General features: G+C 51.4%; 1 protein-coding gene across 1 annotated transcript; it reads right to left on the reverse strand.

Moving 5' to 3' along the window:
* Positions 1-764: 764 nt before the first annotated feature.
* On the reverse strand, positions 765-12,837 carry LOC144490181 (nonsense-mediated mRNA decay factor SMG5-like; the record flags this gene model as incomplete). The annotated part of the gene is made up of 4 exons (XM_078207985.1): positions 12,668-12,837; positions 4,905-5,003; positions 2,874-2,997; positions 765-921 (listed from the first exon to the last, which is right to left on the reverse strand). Coding segments are annotated over exons 1-4 (496 nt in total), but the record flags the coding sequence as incomplete, so codon positions are not given.
* Between the last annotated feature and the right edge of the window lie 10,405 nt (positions 12,838-23,242).

Consider the following 23,242-nt stretch of genomic DNA (forward strand, 5'->3'; position numbering starts at 1 on the left):
TTAAAGACACTCAATGACCCGGCCTCCACAGCCTTCTGCGGCAAAGAGTTCCACAGATTCACCACTCTCTGGCTCAAGAAATTCCTCCTCATCTCTGTTTTAAAGGATCGTCCCGTTAGCCTGAGGTTGTGCCCTTTGGTTCTAGTTTTTCCTACTAGTGGAAACATCCTCTCCACGTCCACTCTATCCAGGCCTCGCAGTATCCTGTAAGTTTCAATAAGATCCCTCCCCTCATCCTTCTAAACTCCAACGAGTACAGACCCAGAGTCCTCAACCGTTCCTCATACGACAAGCTCTTCATTCCAGGGATCATTCTTGTGAACCTCCTCTGGACCCTTTCCAAGGCCCGGCACATCCTTACTTAGATACGGGGCCCAAAACTGCTCACAATACTCCAACTGGGGTCTGACCAGAGCCTAATACAGCCTCAGAAGTACATCCCTGCTCCTGTATTCTAGCCCTCTCGACATGAATGCTAACCTTGCATTTGCCTTCCTAACTGCCGACTGAACCTGCACGTTAACCTTAAGAGAATCTTGAACAATGACTCCCAAGTCCCTTTGTGTTTCTGATTTCTTCAACATTTCCCCATTTAGAAAATAGTCTCTGCCTCCATCCCTCCTTCCAAAGTGCAGAACCCCACGCTTTTCCACATTGTATTCCATCCGCCGCTTCTTTGCCCACTCTCCGAACCTGTCCGAGTCCTTCTGCAGCCCCCCTGCTTCCCCAATACTACCCCGTCCCTCTGCCTGGCAGGCACTCACCTATCAGGGGGTCGGTGACGTGGGTCCAGTCGATGGAGCTGTGGAGCTCGAGCTGGTAGTGGGACTGGACGTAGAGCAGCAAGTGCTGGTAAAAGCCGATGCCCGCGATCAGGTGGGTGCGGTAGGCGCACTCGAGGGCACTCCGACTGTGGATATGCTGCAAGAAGGAGAGAAAGGAATCAGAACGGGTGGGGGGGGGGGGGGGTGCGTAGAAACGGAAAGCACTTGCTGAGAAGCACGACGGTACGTATACATCCAGTCAGACTGCGGCTGGGAGTGTGAGCTCTGACGCAAATGACACAAAGTAACTGCTGGATTCAAAATCACTGGGGTGGGGGTATATGAACCATAGAATCCACCCCCCCCCCCACGGCAATTCAGCATGGCCAGTCCACCTTACCTGCACATCTTTCGGACTGTGGGAGGAAACTGGAGCATCCAGAGGAAACTCACACACACGGGGAGAACGTGTAGACTCCACACAGACAGTGGCCCAAGGCCAGAATTGAACCCAGGTTCCTGGCGCTGTGAGGTGGTAGTGCTACTGCTAATTTAGATGTGCGGGTTGGTGGATTGGCCATGCTAAATTGTCCCTGTCCAAAGATGTGGAGGTTAGGGGGATTGGCCATGCTAAATTGTCCCTGTCCAAAGACGTGGAGGTTAGGGGGATGGGCCATGCTAAATTGTCCCTGTCTAAAGATGTGTAGGTTAGGGGGATGGGCCATGCTAAATTGTCCCTGTCCAAAGATGTGCGGGTTAGGGGGATTGGCCATGCTAAATTGTCCCTGTCCAAAGATGTGTAGGTTAGGGGGATTGGCCATGCTAAATTGCCCCTTAGTGTCCAAAGATGTGTAGGTTAGGGGGATTGGCCATGCTAAATTGCCCCTGTCCAAAGATGTGTAGGTTAGGGGGATTGGCTATGCTATATTGTCCCTGTCCAAAGATCATAGAATCATAGAAACCCTACAGTGCAGAAACAGGCCATTCGGCCCATCAAGTCTGCACCGACCACAATCCCACCCAGGCCTTACTCCCATTTCCCTAGACATTTACCCGCTAATCTCTCTAACCTACGCATCTCGGGACACTAAGGGTCAATTTTAGCATGGCCAATCAACCTAACCCGCACATCTTTGGACTGAGGGAGGAAACCGGAGCACCCGGAGGAAACCCACGCAGACACGAGGAGAATGTGCAAACTCCACACAGACAGTGACCCAAGCCGGGAATTGAACCCAGGTCCCTGGAGCTGTGAAGCAGCAGTGCTAACCACTGTGCTACCGTGCCGCCCCAGATGTGTTGGTTAGGGGGATTGGCCATGCTAAATTGTCCCTGTCCAAAGATGTGCAGGTTAGGGGGATTGGCCATGCTAAGTTGCCCTTGGTAGCAGGGGGATTAGCAGGGTAAATATGTGGGGTTATGGGAATAGGGCCTGGTTGGGATTGTGGTCGGTGCAGACTCGATGGGGCGAATGGCCTCCTTCTGCTCTGTAAGGATTCTACGATTACAGGAATGGCACTTCTGACGAGGGTGATGGGGCAACTAACTCAAACTTTTACTGATTTATTCTCTTTAAGGGGCTTTTTTTAAAAAAAGATTTATTTGTGGGATGTGGGGGGCGTCGCTGGGGGAGTTCAGCGTTTGTTGCCCATCTCTTGTGCCCCTTCAACCGAGTGTCTCGCGCGTTCGGGGGGCAGCTGAGAGTTGACCACATTGCTGTGTGTGTCTGGAGTCCTGTGTAGGCCAGACCGGGTAAGGGCGGCAGATTTCCTTCCCTAAAGGGGACAGTAGTGAACCAGATGGGTTTATTTTTTTGCGACAATCGATGATCGTTGTCACAGTCGCCGTTACCGAGACTCGCTCCCAATCCCAGATTTTATTAACCGGATTTATCCCAGGGTGGGATTTGAAACCACCCCCACCTCCCCTCCGAGTTACTCGTCCAGACACATTCCCACTGCGCCACCCTCTCCCCGCTCTTGCCACAGGGAGTTGGTGCTGGGTCCTGAGGTGGGACTTGCTCCCGCTCCCTCTGACCGTCCCGGAGGGGCCAGGGAGCGAGGGGGTCGGGCTTGCTGACTCCCCGCGCGGTACCAGGCAGACTCTCACCTTCTTGTTGGTCTTGACGAGCTGGATGACCTCGTAGTAAACCTTCCTCCAGAGCAACTCCTCCGCCTTCCGCCCATAGTCCACCGGGTGCAGAAACATTAACTTCACACACAGCTCCCGCAGCCTGCCGGGTAAAAACACACACAGGCGTGGCAGGCACACATACAGACGCACACACAGGCGTGGCAGGCACACAGACGCACGCACACACACACAGGCGTGGCAGGCACACACACAGACGCACGCGCACACATACAGGCGTGGCAGGCACACAGACGCACGCACACACAGGCGTGGCAGGCACACATACAGACGCACACAAAACACAGGCGTAACAGGCACACATACAGACGCACACACAACACAGGCATGGCAGGCACGCGCACACACACACATCACAGGCACGCACACACAGGCATCACAGACATGCACACAGACACACACACACACAGGCGTCACAGACAGGCACACACACGGACAGAGGCATACACACATAGACACCTTGGTTAGGCAACAGCAATGAACACAGAACAAGAAATACCGAGGCGACTATTCGGCCCATCGAGCCTGTTCTGGCATTCACTAAGAACATGCTTCATAGAATCGTACAATCCCTACAGTGCAGGAGGAGGCCATTTGGCCCATTGAGTCTGCACCGACAACAAACCCACCCAGGCTCTACCCCCGTAACTACACATATTTACATTACTAATCCCCTTGACACGAAGGGGCAATTTAGCACGGCCAATCAACCTAACCCGCACATCTCTGGACGCTAAGAGGCAATTCAGCACTGCCCTCCCACAGTGCGGCGCTCCCTCAGCACTGACCCTCCCACAGTGCGGCGCTCCCTCAGCACTGACCCTCCCACAGTGCGGCGCTCCCTCAGCACTGACCCTCCCACAGTGCGGTGCTCCCTCAGCACTGACCCTCCCACAGTGCGGCGCTCCCTCAGCACTGACCCTCCCACAGTGCAGCGCTCCCTCAGCACTGACCCTCCCACAGTGCGGCGCTCCCTCAGCACTGACCCCCCCACAGTGCGGCACTCCCTCAGCACTGACCCTCCCACAGTGCGGCGCTCCCTCAGCACTGACCCTCCCACAGTGCGGTGCTCCCTCAGCACTGACCCTCCCACAGTGCGGCGCTCCCTCAGCACTGACCCTCCCACAGTGCAGCGCTCCCTCAGCACTGACCCTCCCACAGTGCGGTGCTCCCTCAGCACTGACCCTCCCACAGTGCGGCACTCCCTCAGCACTGACCCTCCCACAGTGCGGCGCTCCCTCAGCACTGACCCTCCCACAGTGCAGCGCTCCCTCAGCACTGACCCTCCCACAGTGCGGTGCTCCCTCAGCACTGACCCTCCCACAGTGCGACCCTCCCTCAGCACCAGCCCTCCGACTGTGGTAACTTCAAAATTCATCTCAACCTCATTCACTGGCCCTCACACCGTGCTTCAGACAGTTGACCTGATCACACCACCAAATGCTACCATCCTGCCTCCCCCTCCCCAACCCTGCACAACATCCTCCCCGACAACCAAACTAAATTTACCGACCTTGTGTTGTACGAGAGAAAACAGAGATAAGTTTAAAGTTTTAAAGATAAGGTAAAGATAACTTAAAGTTTAAAATTTATTAGTGTCACAAGTAGGCTTACATTAACACTGCAATGAAGTTACTGTGAAAATCGCCTCATCGCCACACTCCGGCGCCTGTTCGGGTTACACTGAGGGAGAATTTAGCATGGCCAATCCATCCTAACCAACCCTTCTTTGGACACTATGGGGCAATTTAGCACGACCAATCCACCTAATCTGCACATCTTCGGACTGTGGGAGGAAACAGGAGCCCCCGGATGAAACCCACGCAGACACAGGGAGAACGTGCAGACTCCGCACAGACAGTGACCCAAGCCGGGAATCGAACCCGGGGCCCTGGCGCTGTGAGGCAGCAGTGCGAACCACTGTGCCACCGTGGCTCATGCACTCCTGGCCACCCTTGTTCCCAGAGTCATATCCCCCGCCCAGCTTACTTGTTGCGCAGACTGATGTTTTCAGGTTTGAACACTTCTCGGTAAGCAATCTTGTTGCCAACAATCAGGTCGAGACGATGAACAGCCTCCACCACAGCTCTGCAAAAAAAAAAGAGGACAATTCAGAACAGCCCATCTCAGCCCTCTTCCCGACCTGTCGCATACTTGTTAAACACTACTTTAAGGAAGGTCAGTGCTGAGGGAGCGCCGCACTGTGGGAGGGTCAGTGCTGAGGGAGCGCCGCATTGTGGGAGGGTCAGTGCTGAGGGAGCACCGCACTGTGAGAGGGTGCCGCACTGTGGGAGGGTCAGTGCTGAGGGAGCACCGCACTGTGGGAGGGTCAGTGCTGAGGGAGCGCCGCACTGTGGGTCAGTGCTGAGGGAGCGCCGCACTGTGGGAGGGTCAGTGCTGAGGGAGAGCCGCACTTTGGGAGGGTCAGTGCTGAGGGAGCGCCGCACTGTGGGAGGGTCAGTGCTGAGGGAGCGCCGCACTGTGGGAGGGTCAGTGCTGAGGGAGCGCCGCACTGTGGGAGGGTCAGTGCTGAGGGAGCACCGCACTGTGGGAGGGTCAGTGCTGAGGGAGCGCCGCACTGTGGGAGGGTCAGTGCTGAGGGAGCGCCGCACTGTGGGAGGGTCAGTGCTGAGGGAGCGCCGCACTTTGGGAGGGTCAGTGCTGAGGGAGCGCCGCACTGTGGGAGGGTCAGTGCTGAGGGAGCGCCGCACTGTGGGAGGGTCAGTGCTGAGGGAGCTCTGCACTGTGAGAGGGTCAGTGCTGAGGGAGCGCCGCACTGTGGGAGGGACTGTGCTGAGGGAGCGCCGCACTGTGGGAGGGACTGTGCTGAGGGAGCGCCGCACTGTGGGAGGGACTGTGCTGAGAGAGCGCCGCACTGTGGGAGGATCAGTGCTGAGGGAGCGCCGCACTGTGGGAGGGACTGTGCTGAGGGAGCGCCGCACTGTGGGAGGGACTGTGCTGAGGGTGCGCTGCACTGTGGGAGGGTCAGTGCTGAGGGAACGCCGCACTGTGGGAGGGTCAGTGCTGAGGGGGGGCCGCAATGTCGGCACTGTTTCATTTATATTCCAATAAATCATATTTGAAATCCAGTCAGTGTCAATATGAAGTGGACATCAATCTGTACACAGCAAGCTCCCTCAAACAACCAATGCGATCACGACCATACCATGATAGTCGACTAGTGCCATCATCCAAACCAGCCTCCCATCCATTGACTCTGTCTACACTTCCCGCTGCCTCGGGGAAAAGCAACCGGCTTAATCAAGGACCCCCACGCACCCCGGACATTCTCTCTTCCACCTTCTTCCGTCGAGAAAAAGATACAAAAGTCTGAGGTCACGTACCGACCGACTCAAGAACAGCTTCTTCCCTGCTGCCGTCAGACTTTTGAATGGACCTACCTCGCATTAAGTTGATCTTTCTCTACACCCTAGCTATGACTGTAACACTACATTCTGCACCCTGTCCTTTCCTTCTCTATGAACGGTATGCTTTGTCTGTATAGCGCTCAAGAAACAATAGTTTTCACTGTACGTTAATACATGTGACAATAATAAATCAAATCATTTCCCTACTGCCGCTGTAATGAAATATCGCAAACTGTTTAAAATCGTAACATCGGACACAGTTGTCAGAATGTATTCGGGATAGGAGACCAAAAGTTCGGTCAAAGAAGCCATTCATACATAAAATCTTAAAGAGAGAGAGAGACATAAAGAGAGACAGAGATACAGAGAGAGGTGGAGAGGTTTAGGGAGGGAATTCCAGAGTTTAGGGCCCCCCAGGCAGCTGAAGGCACGGCCGCCAATGGCGGAGCGATGGGAATCGGGGGATGCTCAAGACACCGGAATTGGAGGAACGCAGAGACCTCGGAGGGTTGTAGGGGCTGGAGGAGGTTACAGAGATAGGACGGGGATGTAGGGGCTGGAGGAGGTTACAGAGATAGGGAGGGGGTGTAGGGGCTGGAGGAGGTTACAGAGATAGGGAGGGGGTGTAGGGGCTGGAGGAGGTTACAGAGATAGGGAGGGGGTGTCGGGGGCTGGAGGGGGTTACTGAGATAGGGAGGGGGTGTCGGGGCTGGAGGAGGTTACAGAGATAGGGAGGGGGTGTCAGAGCTGGAGGAGGTTACAGAGATAGGGAGGGGGTGTTGGGGCTGGAGGAGGTTACAGAGATAGGGAGGGGGTGTCGGGGCTGGAGGAGGTTACAGAGATAGGGAGGGGGTGGAGGAGGTTACAGAGATAGGGAGGGGGTGGAGGAGGTTACAGATGTGGAGATGCCGGTGTTGGACTGGGGTAAACACAGTAAGAAGTCTCACAACACCAGGTTAAAGTCCAGCAGGTTTATTTGGTAGCAAAAGCCACTAGCTTTTGGAGCGCTGCTCCTTCATCAGGTAAGTGGGATTTCAGTTCATAAACAGGTCATATAAAGACACAAACTCAATTTACAAAATAATGGTTGGAATGCGAGTCTTTACAGGTAGTCAAGTCTTAAAGGTACAGACAATGTGAGTGGAGAGAGGGTTAAGCACAGGTTAAAGAGATGTGTATTGTCTCCAGCCAGGACAGTTAGTGAGATTTTGCAAGCCCAGGCAAGTCGTGGGGGTTACAGATAGTGTGACATGAAACCAAGATCCCGGTTGAGGCCGTCCTCATGTGTGAGGAACTTGGCTATCAGTTTCTGCTCAGCGACTCTGCGTTGTCGTGTGTCGTGAAGGCCGCCTTGGAGAACGCTTACCCGAAGATCAAAGGCCGAATGCCCGTGACCGCTGAAGTGCTCCCCAACAGGAAGAGAACACTCTTGCCTGGGGATTGTCGAACGGTGTTCATTCATCCGTTGTCGTAGCGTCTGCATGGTTTCCCCAATGTACCATGCCTCGGGACATCCTTTCCTGCAGCATATCAGGTAGACAACGTTGGCCGAGTTGCAAGAGTAGGTACCGTGTACCTGGTGGATGGTGTTCTCACGTGAGATGATGGCATCTGTGTCGATGATCCAGCACATCGTGCAGAGGTTGCTGTGGCAGGATTGTGTGGTGTCGTGGTCACTGTTCTCCTGAAGGCTGGGTAGTTTGCTGCGGACAATGGTCTGTTTGAGGTTGTGCGGTTGTTTGAAGGCAAGAAGTGGGGGTGTGGGGATGACCTTGGGGAGATGTTCATCTTCATCAATGACATGTTGAAGGCTCCGGAGAAGATGCCGTAGCTTCTCCGCTCCGGGGAAGTACTGGACGACGAAGGGTACTCTGTCCACTGTGTCCCGTGTTTGTCTTCTGAGGAGGTCGGTGCGGTTTTTCGCTGTGGCGCGTCGGAACCATCGATCGATGAGTCGAGCGCCATATCCTGTTCTTATGAGGGCGTCTTTCAGCGTCTGGAGGTGTCTGTTGCGATCCTCCTCATCCGAGCAGATCCTGTGTCTACGGAGGGCTTGTCCGTAGGGGATGGCTTCTTTAACGTGTTTAGGGTGGAAGCTGGAGAAGTGGAGCATCGTGAGGTTATCCGTGGGCTTGCGGTACAGTGAGGTGCTGAGGTGACCGTCCTTAATGGAGATGCGTGTGTCCAAGAATGCAACCGATTCCGGAGAGTAGTCCATGGTGAGTCTGATGGTGGGATGGAACTTGTTGATGTCATCATATAATTGTTTCAGTGATTGCTCACCATGAGTCCATAGGAAGAAAATGTCATCGATGTATCTAGTGTATAGCATCGGTTGAAGGTCCTGTGTGGTGAAGAGGTCTTGTTCGAACCTGTGCATGAAGATGTTGGCATATTGAGGTGCGAATTTGGTCCCCATGGCTGTTCCGTGTGTCTGGATGAAGAACTGGTTGTTGAAGGTGAAGACATTGTGGTCCAGGATGAAGCGGATGAGTTGTAAAATTGCATCTGGAGATTGGCAGTTGTTGGCGTTGAGTACTGAGGCAGTTGCAGCAACGCCATCGTCGTGGGGGATGCTGGTGTAGAGTGCCGAGACATCCATTGTGACGAGGAGTGCTCCTGGTTCAACTGCTCCATGTGTGCTGAGTTTCTGTAGGAAGTCCATAGTGTCACGACAAAAGCTGGGGGTTCTTTGTACAATGGGTTTCAGGATGCCCTCGACATAGCCGGAGAGGTTCTTGCACAGGGTCCCATTGCCCGATACGATGGGACGGCCGGGTGTGTTTGCCTTGTGTATCTTCAGGAGGCAGTAGAGATCTCCAACGCGGGGAGTACGTGGGATGAGAGCACGGAGGGTGCTCTGAAGGTCCGGATCAAAGGTCTTGATCAGTCTGTTGAGTTGACGGATGTGTTCTTTGGTCGGATCTAGAGATAACTGTCTGTAGTGTTCCTCGTTGTTTAGTTGTCGGTACACTTCTTTGCAGTAATCCGTTCTGTTCAGTATGACGATGGCCCCTCCTTTGCTGGTTTGATGACAATGTTGCGGTTGGTCTTGAGAGTGCGGATGGCGTTGCGTTGTGCTTGGGTGATGTTCGGGGCTGTCTTGTGAGTGCGGCTGATGAATCTGGTATCGACGCACCTCCTGATGGCTTGGGCATACATGTCAAGTCGAGGGCAGCCGCCTTCCGAAGGAGTCCAATTCGACTCTTTTCTCTTCGGTTGCTCTCTGTCGGCTGTTCTGGTTCATTGGCTGTCTCATTGTGTTCGCTGTTGCCTCTTGGGGTTTGTGGAAAACTCCTGCAGCCTCATTCGCCTGATGAATTCCTCTGTGTCTGCTGCGAGACTGATGGGGTCTATTTTGGTGGTGGGGCAGAAATTAAGCCCTCGGCTGAGAACTTCGATTTCATCTGGTTGAAGTGTGTAGTCGGACAAGTTGACAATGGACTTCCCGGCAGTGGTACTGTTTTCTACTGTGGTACCGGGGGAGGCTTGGTTGCTGCTGGTGGTGATGCCGAGTTTCTCAAGTTTCCTGTTCTTGGTGTGCATGTAGGTGGCGTAGTTCCTTTGTCTTGTCTGCTTGGCAGAGTTTCGCAGCGGTCACGGGCATTCACCCTCTGATCTTCGGGTAAGCGTTCTCCAAGGCGGCCTTCACGACACAGGACAGTGCAGAGTCACTGAGCAGAAGCTGATAGCCAGGTTCCGCACACATGAGGACGGCCTCAACCGGGATCTTGGGTTCATGTCACACTATCTGTAACCCTCACGACTTGCCTGGGCTTGCGAAATCTCACTAACTGTCCTGTCTGGAGACAATACACTCTTTAACCTGTGCTTAACGCTCTCTCCACTCACATTGTCTGTACCTTTAAGACTTGATTACCTGTAAAGACTCGCATTCCAACCATTATTTTGTAAATTGAGTTTGTGTCTTTATATGCCCTGTTTGTGAACAGAACTCCCACTTACCTGATGAAGGAGCAGCACTCCAAAAGCTAGTAGCTTGTGCTACCAAATAAACGGAGATTATAGAGACAGGGAAGGCTGCAGGGACTGGAGGAGGTTACAGAGATAGGGAGGGGGTGTAGGGACTGGATGTGATTACATAGATAGGGAGTGTTGTAGGGGCTGGAGGAGGTTTGAGATAGGGAGTGTTGTAGGGGCTGGAGGAGGTTACAGACATAGGGAGGGGGGTGTAGGGGCTGGAGGGGGTTACAGAGATAGGGATGGGGGGTGTAGGGGGTGGAGGAGTTTAGAATATAATCCTAACCAACTTAGACTCTCCTCATATGACAGACCTGCCATCCCAGGAATCAGCCTGGTAAACCTTCGCTGCGCTCCCTCTATAGCAAGAACATCCTTCCTCAGATAAGGACACCAAAACTGCACACAACACTCCAGGTGTGGCCTCACCAACGCCCTGCACAATTGCAGCAAAACATCCCTATCCCTATACTCAAGTCCTCTCGCTATGAAGGCCAACATACCATTTGCCTTCTTTACTGCCTGCTGTACCTGTGAGATTACTTTCAGCGACTGATGCACGAGGACTCCAAGGTCTCGCTGAGTATCCACCTCTCTCAATTTACACCCATTCAAATAATAACCTGTCTTCCTATTATTGCTACCAAAGTGGATAACCTCACATTTATCCACATTATACTGCATCTGCCATGCGGATGCCCACACACTCAGCCTGTCCAAATCACGCTGATGCATCTCTGCATCCTCCTCACAGCTCACCCTCCCACCCAACTTTGTATCATCTGCAAATTTGGAGATAATACATTCAGTTCCCTCTTCCAAATCATTAATAATATAATGTGAACGGATTCTAGCACAGATCCTTGCGGAACCCCACTCGTCACTGCCTGCCAATCAGAAAAAGACCCATTTAGAATAATAGAATCCCTACAGTGCAGAAGGAGGCCATTCAGCCCATCGAGTCTGCAACAACCACAATCCCACCCAGGCCCTGTCCCCATAACCCCACGCATTTACCCTGCTAATCCCCCTGACATCAAGGGGCAATTTAGCATGGCCAATCCACTATAACCTGCACATCTTTGGACACTCGGGGACAATTTAGCACGGCCAATCCACCTAACCTGCACATCTTTGGACACTAAGGGACAATTTGGCATGGCCAATCCACCAAACCTACGCATCTTTGGACTGTGGGAGGAAACCGGAGCATCCGGAGGAAATACACGCAGGCACGGGGAGAACGTGCAGACTCCACACAGACGGTGACCCAAGCCGGGAATCGAACCCGGGTCCCTGGCACTGTGAGGCAGCTGTGCTAACCACTGTGCCACCCACTTTGTCTGATTATACCACTACCTTCCAAATGCCGAGTTATGAAATCCTCGATAATGGACTCCTAGCAACTTCCCCAGTGCCGACGTTAGGCTCACTGGTCTATAGTTCCCTGTTTTCTCTCTACCTCCCTGTCTGAACAGCGGGCTGACATGAGCTTCCCTCCAACCTGTAGGAACTGGCGCAGAGTCCAAAGAATTTTGGAGAATGACCACCAAAGGATCTACTATTTCCAGAGTCACTTCCGTAAATACTCTGGGATGAAGGTTATCAGGCCCTGGAGACTTCCACCAGCCTAACTCACATTCCCCCACCCCGCCACATTGGCCTGAGCACCCCCCCTCCCGCCACGTTGGCCCCAGGACCGCGGGGTTGGCCTCAGGACCCTCCAGTCGGCCTCAGGACCGCCCCCCAGTCGGCCTCAGGACCACCACCACCCCCCCACCCCACCCCACCCCCGTGTCAGCCTCAGGACCACCCCCCGTGTGTCAGCCTCAGTACCCCCCCCCCCCTCCCGAGTCGGCCTCAGTAACCCCCCTCTCGTGTGGGCCTCAAGATCCCCCCCTCGCATGTCAGCCTCAGGATCTTCCCCCCACCTCCCCATGTCGGCCTCAGGATCCCCCCTGTTGACCTCAGGACCCCCCAGTTGGCCTCCGGACCCTCCAGTTGGGACTCAGGACCACCCCCCCCCCAATACCGGCCTGAAGATGCCCCCCCAGTCGGCCTCAGGACCGCCCCCCAGTCGGCCTCAGGACCACCCCCCCCCCCCCCGTGTCAGCCTCAGGACCACCCCCCGTGTGTCAGCCTCAGTACCCTCCTCCCGAGTCGACCTCACGACCCCCCCTCTCGTGTTGGCATCAAGATCTTCCATGTCAGCCTCAGGATCTCCCCCCCACCTCCCCATGTCAGCCTCAGGACCCCCCAGTTGGCCTCAGGACCCCCCAGTTGGCCTCAGGACCCCCCAGTTGGCCTCAGGACCCCCAGTTGGCCTCAGGAACCCCCCGTTAGCCTCAGGACCCCCCAGTTGGCCTCAGGATCCCCCAGTTGGCCTCAGGACCCCTGTCTTACCGATACAGCCGCTTGGTGTGCAGGAGTTTGGCGTCGGGCGGTCCTGGGGCCTGCAGCTGGGCCTGTGCCGCCGCCCCGGCCTCGAGCTGGGCCTCAGGCCGCTCCGGGAGGCTCATCCCCGCCACCCCGCGCCTGACAACCGGCCCCAAATCCCGCGAGAGCCGCCCGCGCCGCCGCCGCCCCGCCCCCCGACACACGTCACCCGCCGCCTCCGCCAATCAGCCGCCCGCCAGACACCAGCCCCGACCTCTGACCTCAAACCCTCCCAACCAATCAGCAGCCAGAGAGAGAGGGGGCGGGCGACCTTTCACCTCAGCTCCTGAGCCAGTCAGCATCGAGGGTTGGGGAAACCCAACCTTTGACCCAAACTTTACAGCCAATCAGCATTGAGGGAAAGGGAGTGACAGCTTTGACCTCAGCCAATCAGCATCGAGGATTGTTGAGCCTGACCCTCTGACACAAACCTTACAGCCAATCAGCATTGAGGGAATTGGAGTGACACTTTTCACCTCAGCCAATCCGCATCGAGGGTTGGCGAAACCCAATTTTTGACCAAACCCTTCCAGCCAATCAGCATCAAGGGTTGGAGAGACTGAACCTTTGACCCAGACGTTTCAACCAATCAGCATTGACGAAATTGGGAGTTCAGCTTTTGACCCAGTCCCTCAACCAATCACTTCTGAGTCCCACCCTTTGTCCCAAACCTTCCAACCAATCAGCATCCAGGGAGTGGGGAGATCAACCTTTCACCTCAGCCCCACAGCCAATCAGCATGGAGGTTTGGAGAGACTGAACCTTTGACCCAAACCTTACAGCCAATCAGCATCTAGGGAATTGGGAGTTCAACTTTTGACCCCAGCACCACAGCCAATCAGCAGCAAAGAGAATAGGGAGTGACACCTTTGCCCTCAGCCCCTCAGCCAATCACCTTTAAGGGATTCAGAGTCCCACCCTTTGTCCCTAACCTTACAGCCAATCAGCATTGAGGAACTTGGGAGTTCAACTTTTGACCCCAGCATCACAGCTAATCAACATCAAGGGTTGGAGAGACCCAACCTCTGACCCTAAACCTTCCAACCAATTAGCATTGAGGGATTGAGAATAATACCTCTGACCTCAGCCCTACAACCAATCCCCATTGAGGGATTGAGGGGGCTCCCTTTCACCCCCAAAATCTACAACCAATCACTTTTGAGATATTGGTTGTCCTAACCCTGAGCCTCCAACCCTACAGCCAATCGGCATTGAGATATTAGAAGTCCATACGTTGACCTCAAATCCACAGCCAATCAGCATCCAAGGATTGAGAGTGATTCCTTTGACCTCAGCTCTGCAGCCAATCATCGTTGAGGGGTTGGGAATCCAACCTTTGACTTAAACCTTTCAGCCAATCCCCATTGAGATATTAGGTGTCCTAACACTGACTCCCCCCACCCCCAACTCTCCAGCCAATCAGCATTGAGATATTGGGTGCCATTGCTCTGACCCCAACACTACAGCCAATCAGCATCCAGGGATTGAGAATGATTCCTTTGACCCCCCCCCCAACTCTACAGCCAATCACCATTGTCAATATTGAGTGTCATAACTCTGACCCCCTCCACCACCCCAACCCTACAACCAATCTCCAATGAGGGTTTGGGTATATGACATCTGACCCCAAACCCCAAACGGGGCGGCACGGTAGCACAGTGGTTAGCACTGCTGCTTCACAGCTCCAGGGACCTGGGTTCGATTCCCGGCTTGGGTCACTGTCTGTGTGGAGTTTGCACATTCTCCTCGTGTCTGCGTGGGTTTCCTCCGGGTGCTCCGGTTTCCTCCCACAGTCCAAAGATGTGCGGGTTAGGTTGATTGGCCATTCTAAATTGCCCCTTAGTGTCCCGGGATGCGTAGGTTAGCGGGATTAGTGGGTAAATATGTAGGGATATGGGGGTAGGGCCTGGGTGGGATTGTGGTCGGTGCAGACTCGATGGGCCGAATGGCCTCTTTCTGTACTGTAGGGTTTCTAAACCTGCCCCCAATCACCATTGAGCTATTGAGAGGCCAACCTCTGACCCCCAACTCTACAACCAATTGCCATTGGGGGTTTGGGTATACGACATCTGACCCCAAACCCGACAACCAATCCCCATTGAGGGATTGGGAGTGATACATTTGACCTTAGCCCTGCAACAAATCACCATTGAGGAACTGGTTGTCCAACCTCTGACCCCAACTCTACAACCAATCCCCATTGAGGGTCTGGTGATCCGGAATCTGACCCCAAACCTGCAACCAATCACCACTGAGAAATTGGGAGTTCGACCTCAGACCCCAATGCAACACCCAATCCCCATTGAGGGTTTGGGAGTTAGAATTTGACACCTGAAGTATCCAAACAGATCCAAATGAGGGAGTCAACCTCGGCAAACCTCACCTCCTCCCGAGAGCCAGTGACTTGTTTCCTATCTTGCACCAAATCCCATTCACAATCACCCTCTGTACTCACTGACCGATATGGAATCGAGGGACAGAAAAAATTTGATTTTAAAATGATCAACCTCGGGTTCCTAATCCCCCCATGGACTCACTATTCTCTATCTTTGTAACCATCCTCCAGCCCCTAAACCCCCTCCCTATCTCTGTAACCTCCTCCAGCCCCTACACCCCCTCCCTATCTCTGTAACCTCCTCCAGCCCCTACACCACCCTCCCTATCTCTGTAACCTCCTCCAGCCCCTACACCCCTACGTAAATTCCTCTTACAAAGACTTTCTGTCCCGGTAAGGTATGTGCGAGAATGTTCTAACCTGAATTACCAATTCTGTATGGTTTTAATTTTTGGGGGGGATATTAGTGAGATATGTTTGCGGTACGATGTGAGAATTTAAACCTCGCTTTCATGAAATAACAAATGAAAAAAAAGTATTTCTTGCACGGTGACACAGTGGTCTCGCAGCGCCAGGGACCCGGGTTCGATTCCCGGCTCGGGTCACTGTCTGGGTGGAGTCTGCACGATCTCCCCGTGTCTGCGTGGATTTCCTCCGGGTGCTCCGGTTTCCCCCCACAGTCTGAAAGATGTGCAGGTTAGGTGGATTGGACGTGCTAAATTGCCCCTTAGTGTCCAAAGATGTGCAGGTTAGGTGGATTGGCCATGCTAAATTGCCCCTTAGTGTCCAAGGATGTGCAGGTTAGGTGGATTGGCCATGCTAAATTGCCCCTTAGTGTCCAAAGATGTGCAGGTTAGGTGGATTGGCCGTGCTAAATTGACCCTTAGTGTCCAAAGATGTGTAGTGACGTGGATTGGTCATGCTAAATTGTCCCTTAGTGTCCAAAGATCTGTAGGTTAGGTGGATTGGCCATGCTAAATTGTCCCTTAGTGTCCAAAGATGTGCAGGTTAGGTGGATTGGCCATGCTAAATTGTCCCTTAGTGTCCAAAGATGTGCAGGTTAGGTGGATTGGCCGTGCTAAATTGCCCCTTAGTGTCCAAAGATCTGTAGGTTAGGTGGATTGGCCATGCCAAATTGCCCCTTAGTGTCCAAAGATGTGCAGGTTAGGTGGATTGGCCATGCTAAATTGCCCCTTAGTGTCCAAAGACGTGCAGGTTAGGTGGATTGGCCATGCTAAATTGTCCCTTAGTGTCCAAAGATGTGCAGGTTAGATGGATTGGCCGTGCTAAATTGCCCCTTAGTGTCAGGGGTATTAGCAAGGTTAAATGCAGGGGTTATGGACTAGGGCCTGGGTGGGATTGTTGTTGGTGCAGACTCGATGGGCCGAATTGCCTCCTTCTGCACTGTAGGGATTCTATGATTCTGTGAAAGTGAACCTTCCGGCTAGCTTTTTACGATTAAGGCAAAAACTGGAACAACTAGATCCCTTCTATTTCGTGACAGTATATCTTTCATGCACCTATCCAATATTAGTCCCTCTTTCTCCTGCTCCCCAAGCCCTGTAATTAATTCCATTCCCCGCCCCCCCACCTCCCCCTTTGACATTATTCACTCAATTATCTTCTAAAATTTGCCATGGAACCTAAATCACCAACAACCTGTTCTGGTCCCTCCACACTGACGCTATAGTTAAGAAAGCCCACTAAGACTAAGGAAATTTGTCATGTCAGCTACGACTCTCACCAACTTTTACAGATGCACCATAGAAAGCATTCTTTCTGGTTGTATCACAGCTTGGTCTGGCTCCTGCTCTGCCCAAGACCACAAGGAACTACAAAGGTTGTGAATGAAGCCCAGTCCCATCACGCAAACCAGCCTCCCATCCATTGACTCTGTCTACACTTCCCGCTGCCTCGGGAAAAGCAGACAGTATAATCCAAGGACCCCACGCACAATACATGTGACAATAATAAATTAAATGCCTGTATATAGCACCATACAGGCATAGCATACCATTCATAGAGTGCATAGATTTGATTTATTATTGTCACATGTATTGGGATACAGTGAAAAGTATTGTTTCTTGCACGATATACAGACAAAACATACCGTTCATAGAGTACATAGATTTGATTTATTATTGTCACATGTATTGGGATACAGTGAAAAGTATTGTTTTTTGCGCGCTATACAAAGCATACCGTTCATAGAGTACATTGATTTGATTTATCATTGTCACATGTATTGGGATACAGTGAAAAGTATTGTTTCTTGCACGCTATACAGACAAAGCATACCATTCAGAGAGAAGGAAAGGAGAAGGTGCAGAATGTAGTGTTACAGTCATAGCTAGGGTGTGGAGAAAGATCAACTTAATGCAAGGTAGGTCCATTCAAAAGTCTGACAGCAGCAGGGAAGAAGCTGTTCTTGAGTCGGTTGGTACGTGACCTCAGACTTTTATATCTTTTTCCCGACAGAAGAAGGTGGAAGAGAGAATGTCCGGGGTGCGTGGGGGTCCTTGATTATGCTGGCTGCTTTTCCCCGAGGCAGCGGGAAGTGTAGACGGAGTCAATAGATGGGAGGCTGGTTTGCGTGATGGATTGGGCTACATTCATGACCCTTTGTAGTTCCTTGCGGTCTTGGGAAGAGCAGGAGCCCATACCAAGCTGTGATACAACCAGAAAGAATGCTTTCTATGGTGCATCCGTAAAAGTTGGTGAGAGTCGTAGCGGACATGCCAAATTTCCTTAGTCTTCTGAGAAAGTAGAGGCATTAAAAGTGTGTGGGAAGGTGTGAACTGTCCTTCAGTAACGTTTAGTGGGTCACTAACTGAAATATCTAACTCTCACTTTAAAATGAACACGGAACAATTTATTTATGTAACTAACCAAGAGCTTTAACTAAATAAGTAACACATCGAATAGAATTAAGATTCTACTGGAATGCTGTTCAAATAAAGACAAGGACCATTCATTAACCAAAAAAAAATACAATTTAGTCACTCTCAAAAAAATATACAACCAGGTTTTGTGTCTTTCAGAACCTTCTGGAGTTTCTCGGTTGATTTCTCTGTCTGTAAGTTCTTTTTGATTTGGTACCTTTCACTGGTTAGATGCGTTCTATTAAGACATATATAAATATAGGGCGGCATGGTGGCACAGTGGTTAGCACTGCTGCCTCAAAGTGCCAGAGACCCGGGTTCAATTCTGGCCTCGGGTGACCGTCTGTGTGGAGTCTGCACATTCTTCCCCGTGTCTGCGTGGGTTTCCTCCGGGTGCTCCGGTTTCCTCTCACAGTCCAAAATGTGTGAGTAAGGTAGATTGGCCGTGCTAAATTGCCCCTTAGTGTCCAAAGATGTGTAGTTTATTAACAGGGTAAATACATCGGGTTACGGGGATAGGGGTTGGGTGGGATTGTTGTCAGTGCAGACTCGATGGGCTGAATGGCCTCCTTCTGCATTGTAGGTGTTCTATTGTATCCTAAAGCTGGCAGGATGCAGAGCTGCTCTCTCCCTCTCGAGACTCGAGAGGTGGCAGTTGCTAACTCCTGTCTTTTCCCCCCTCTTGCACTCTCTCTTATACCTGTGATGACTTATCAATTTTCCTACAATAGGATTGGTCTGCTGTTGTCAACATCAAATTCAAATCTGATAGGTTCTTGGTAGCTGAGTGCTGCTTTAAATTGATTGGGCTAAATTTTTTAAAAAGGTTGTCTTGACAAGATTACCGCTTGAACTTTTGATGTAAATGTTTCAGTCTGGGATTCTGGATGTACTTTGCATTTTAAACAAAGACCAAAGAACAAAGAAAATTACAGCACAGGAACAGACCCTTCGGCCCTCCAAGCCTGTACCGACCATGCTGTCCGTCTGAACTAAAACCCCCCTACCCATCCGGGGACCATATCCCTCTATTCCCATCCCATTGATGTATTTGTCAAGACGCCCCTTAAAACTCACTATCGTATCTGCTTCCACTGCCTCCCCCTGGCAGCGAGTTCCAGGCACTCACCACCCTCTGTGTAAAAAAACTTGCCTCGTACATCTCCTTTAAACCTCGCTCCTCGCGCCTTAAACCTGTGCCCCTTAGTAATTGACTCTTCCACCCTGGGGAAAAAGCTTCCCACTCTGTCCATGCCCCTCATAATCTTGTAGACTTCTATCAGGTCGCCCCCTCAACCTCCGTCGCTCCAGTGAGAACAAAACCGAGTTTCTCCAACCTCTCCTCATAGCTAATGCCCTCCATACCAGGCAACATCCTGGTAAATCTTTTCTGTACCCTCTCCAAAGCCTCCACATCCTTCTGGTAGTGTGGCGACCAGAATTGAACACTATATTCCAAGTGCGGCCTAACTAAGGTTCTATAAAGCTGCAACATGACTTGCCAATTTTTAAACTCAATGCCCCGGCCGATGAAGGCAAGCATGCCGTGTGCCTTCTTGACTACCTTCTCCACCTGCGTTGCCACTTTCAGTGATCTGTGTACCTGTACACTCAGATCCCCCTGCCTAAAGGGACGATCCTTTAAAACAGAGATGAGGAGGAATTTCTTCAGCCAGAGAGTGGGAAATTGAGAATCTGATCACAAAGAAAAGAGAGACGTACATTAGGTCTAGGCAACTGAAAACAGATGGAGCTCTGGAGGAATACAGAAAGAGTAGGAAAGAACTCAAACGGGGAGTTAGAAGGGCAAAAAGAGGTCACGAAATGTTCTTGGCAGACAGGATTAAAGAGAATCCTAAGGCATTTTATTCATATGTTAGGAACAAAAGAGTTGTCAGGGAAAAAGTTGGACTACTCAGGGACAAAGGAGGGGAATTATGCTCAGAACCCAAGGGAATAGGGGAGATCCTAAATGAATACTTTGCATCGGTATTCACAAAGGAGAGGGACTTGTTGACTGGGAGTGTCTCAAAGGGAGGTGTTGACCCGTTAGAGAGAATCTCCATTACAAGGGAGGAAGTGTTAGGTTTTTTAGGTCACATTAAAACTGACAAATCCCCAGGGCCTGATGGCATCTATCCTAGACTGCTCAGGGAGACAAGAGATGTAATTGCTGGGCCTCTGACGGAAATCTTTGTCTCTTCATTGGACACAAGTGAGGTCCCTGAGGATTGGAGGATAGCGAATGTGGTACCGTTATTTAAGAAGGGTAGCAGGGATAACCCGGATAATTATAGGCCAGTGAGCTTGACGTCCATGGTAGGGAAGTTGTTGGAGAGGATTCTTAGAGACAGGATGTATGCGCATTTAGAATGGAACAATCTCATTAGTGACAGACAGCATGGTTTTGTAGGAGGGATGTCGTACCTTACAAATTTGGTGGAGTTTTTTGAGGAAGTGACAAAAATGGTTGACGAAGGAAGGGCCGTGGATGTCGTCTATATGGATTTCAGTAAGGCATTTGACAAAGTCCCTCATGGCAGGTTGGTTAAGTAGGTTAAGGCTCCTGGGAAACAAGGAGAGGTGGCTAGATGGACAGAAAACTGGCTTGGCCACAGGAGACAGAGGGTAGCAGTCGAAGGGTCTTTTTCCGGCTGGAGGTCTGTGACCAATGGTGTTCCGCAGGGCTCTGTACTGGGACCTCTGCCATTGGTGATATATATAAATGATTTGGAAGAAGGTGTAACTGGTGTTATCAGCAAGTTTGTGGATGACACAAAGATGGCTGGACTTGCGGATAGCGATGAACATTGTCGGACAATACAGCAGGATATAGATAGGCTGGAAAATTGGGCGAAGAAATGGCAGATGGAATTTAATCCAGATAAATGCGAAGTGATGCATTTTGGAAGAACTAATGTAGGGGGGAGTTATACAATAAATGGCAGAGCCATCAAGAGTATAGAAACACAGAGGGACCTAGTCCACAAATCCTTGAAGGTGGCAGCACAGGTGGAGAAGGTGGTGAAGAAGGCATATGGTATGCTTGCCTTTATAGGACGGGGTATAGAGTATAAAAGCTGGAGTCTGATGATGCAGCTGTATAGAACGCTGGTTAGGCCACATTTGGAGTACTGAGTCCCGTTCTAGTCGCCGCACTACCAGAAGGACGTGGAGGCGTTAGAGAGAGTGCAGAGAAGGTTTACCAGGATGTTGCCTGGTATGGAGGGTCTTAGCTATGAGGAGAGATTGGGTAAACTGGGGTTGTTCTCCCTGGAAAGACGGAGAATGAGGGGAGACCTAATAGAAGTGTACAAAATTATGAAGGGTATAGATAGGGTGAACAGTGGGAAGCTTCTTCCCAGGTCGGAGGTGACGATCACGAGGGGTCACGGGTTCAAGGTGAGAGGGGCGAGGTATAACTCAGATATCAGAGGGACGTTTTTTACACAGAGAGTGGTGGGGGCCTGGAATGCGCTGCCAAGTAGGGTGGTGGAGGCAGACACGCTGGCATCGTTTAAGACTTACCTGGATAGTCACATGAGCAGTCTGGGAATGGAGGGATACAAACGAATGGTCTAGTTGGACCAATGAGCGGCACAGGCTTGGAGGGCCGAAGGGCCTGTTTCCTGTGCTGTACTGTTCTTTGGGTGAATCTGTGGAACTCTTTGCCACAGAGGAGGCCGGGTCATTGAGTGTCTTTAAGACAGAGATAGATAGGTTCTTGATTAATAAGGGTATCAGGGCGTTATGGGGAGGATGGGGGATGAGAAAAATATCAGCCATGATTGAATGGCGGAGCAGAATCGATGGGCCGAGTGGCCTGATTCTGCTCCTATGTCTTATGGTCTTATATTTACAAACTCAACTTCGTAACATAATGCAGTGTGGTTTGAATGGTGCCTTAGGATTGCAGAGTGGATTTTGTTTGGGGGTGATGGACAGGGCGGGTCATATGACCGGGGACATCTCTGCTTCACAGAAGTCCAGTTTTGAGGTTTTCTCTTCCGTCATAGCAACAGTGCTTTCTTCCTCTCTCTGGAGTTTCTGTTCTCTGTGTGGCTGTTTATTTAACCTGAGGTTAAGATTATCTCTCTGAAGTTTGGTTGCATTGAGGGTACCCTTCTCTGCAAACGACTGGCCTGGATTTCTATCCGTAGAGTCATAGAGTCACAGAGATTTACAGCATGGAAAGAGGCCCTTCGGCCCACCTTGTCCATGCCACCCATTTTTTTTTAACCACAAAACTAGTCCCAATTGCCCGCATTTGGCCCATATCCCTCTATACCCATCGTACCCATGTAACTGTCTAAATGCTTTTTAAAAGATAAAATTGTACCCGCCTCTACTACTACCTCTGGCAGCTCATTCCAGACACTCACCACCCTCTGTGTTAAAAAAGTGCCCCTCTGGACCCTTTTGTATCTCTCCCCTCTCACCTTAAACCTATGCCCTCTAGTTTTAGACTCCCCTACCTTTGGGAAAAGATATTGACTATCTAGCTGATCTGTGCCCCTCATTATTTTATAGACCTCTATAAGATCACCCCTCAGCCTTCTACACTCCAGAGAAAAAAGTCCTAGTCTATCCAGCCTCTCCTTATAACTCAATCCATCAAGTCCCGATAGCATCCTAGTAAATCTTTTCTGTACTCTTTCTAGTTTAATAATATCCTTTCTATAATAGGGTGACCAGAACTGTACACAGTATTCCAAGTGTGGCCTTACCAATGTCTTGTACAACTTCAACAAGACATCCCAACTCCTGTATTCAATGTTCTGACCAATGAAACCAAGCATGCTGAATGCCTTCTTCACCACTCTGTCCACCTGTGACTCCACTTTTAAGGAGCTATGAACCTGTACCCCTGGATCTCTTTGTTCTGTAACTCTCCCCAATGCCCTACCATTAACTGAGTAAGTCCTGCCCTGGTTCAATCGACCAAAATGCATCACCTCGCATTAATCTAAATTAAACTCCATCTGCCATTCGTCAGCCCACTGGCCCAATTGATCAAGATCCCGTTGCAATTGGAGATAACCTTCCTCACTGTCCACCATGCCACCAATCTTGGTGTCATCTGCAAACTTACTAACCATGCCCCCTATATTCTCATCCAAATCATTAATATAAATGACAAATAACAGTGGGCCCAGCACTGATCCCTGAGGCACACCGCTGGTCACAGGCCTCCAGTTTGAAAAACAACTCTCTACAACCACCCTCTGGCTTCTGTCAAGAAGCCAATTTTGTATCCATTTAGATACCTCACCCTGGATCCCGTGAGTTTTAACCTTATGCAACAATGGGGGAGTTACAAAGCTG

Source organism: Mustelus asterias, unplaced genomic scaffold (genome assembly GCF_964213995.1).
Source record: "Mustelus asterias unplaced genomic scaffold, sMusAst1.hap1.1 HAP1_SCAFFOLD_2986, whole genome shotgun sequence".
Classification (NCBI taxonomy): domain Eukaryota; kingdom Metazoa; phylum Chordata; class Chondrichthyes; order Carcharhiniformes; family Triakidae; genus Mustelus; species Mustelus asterias.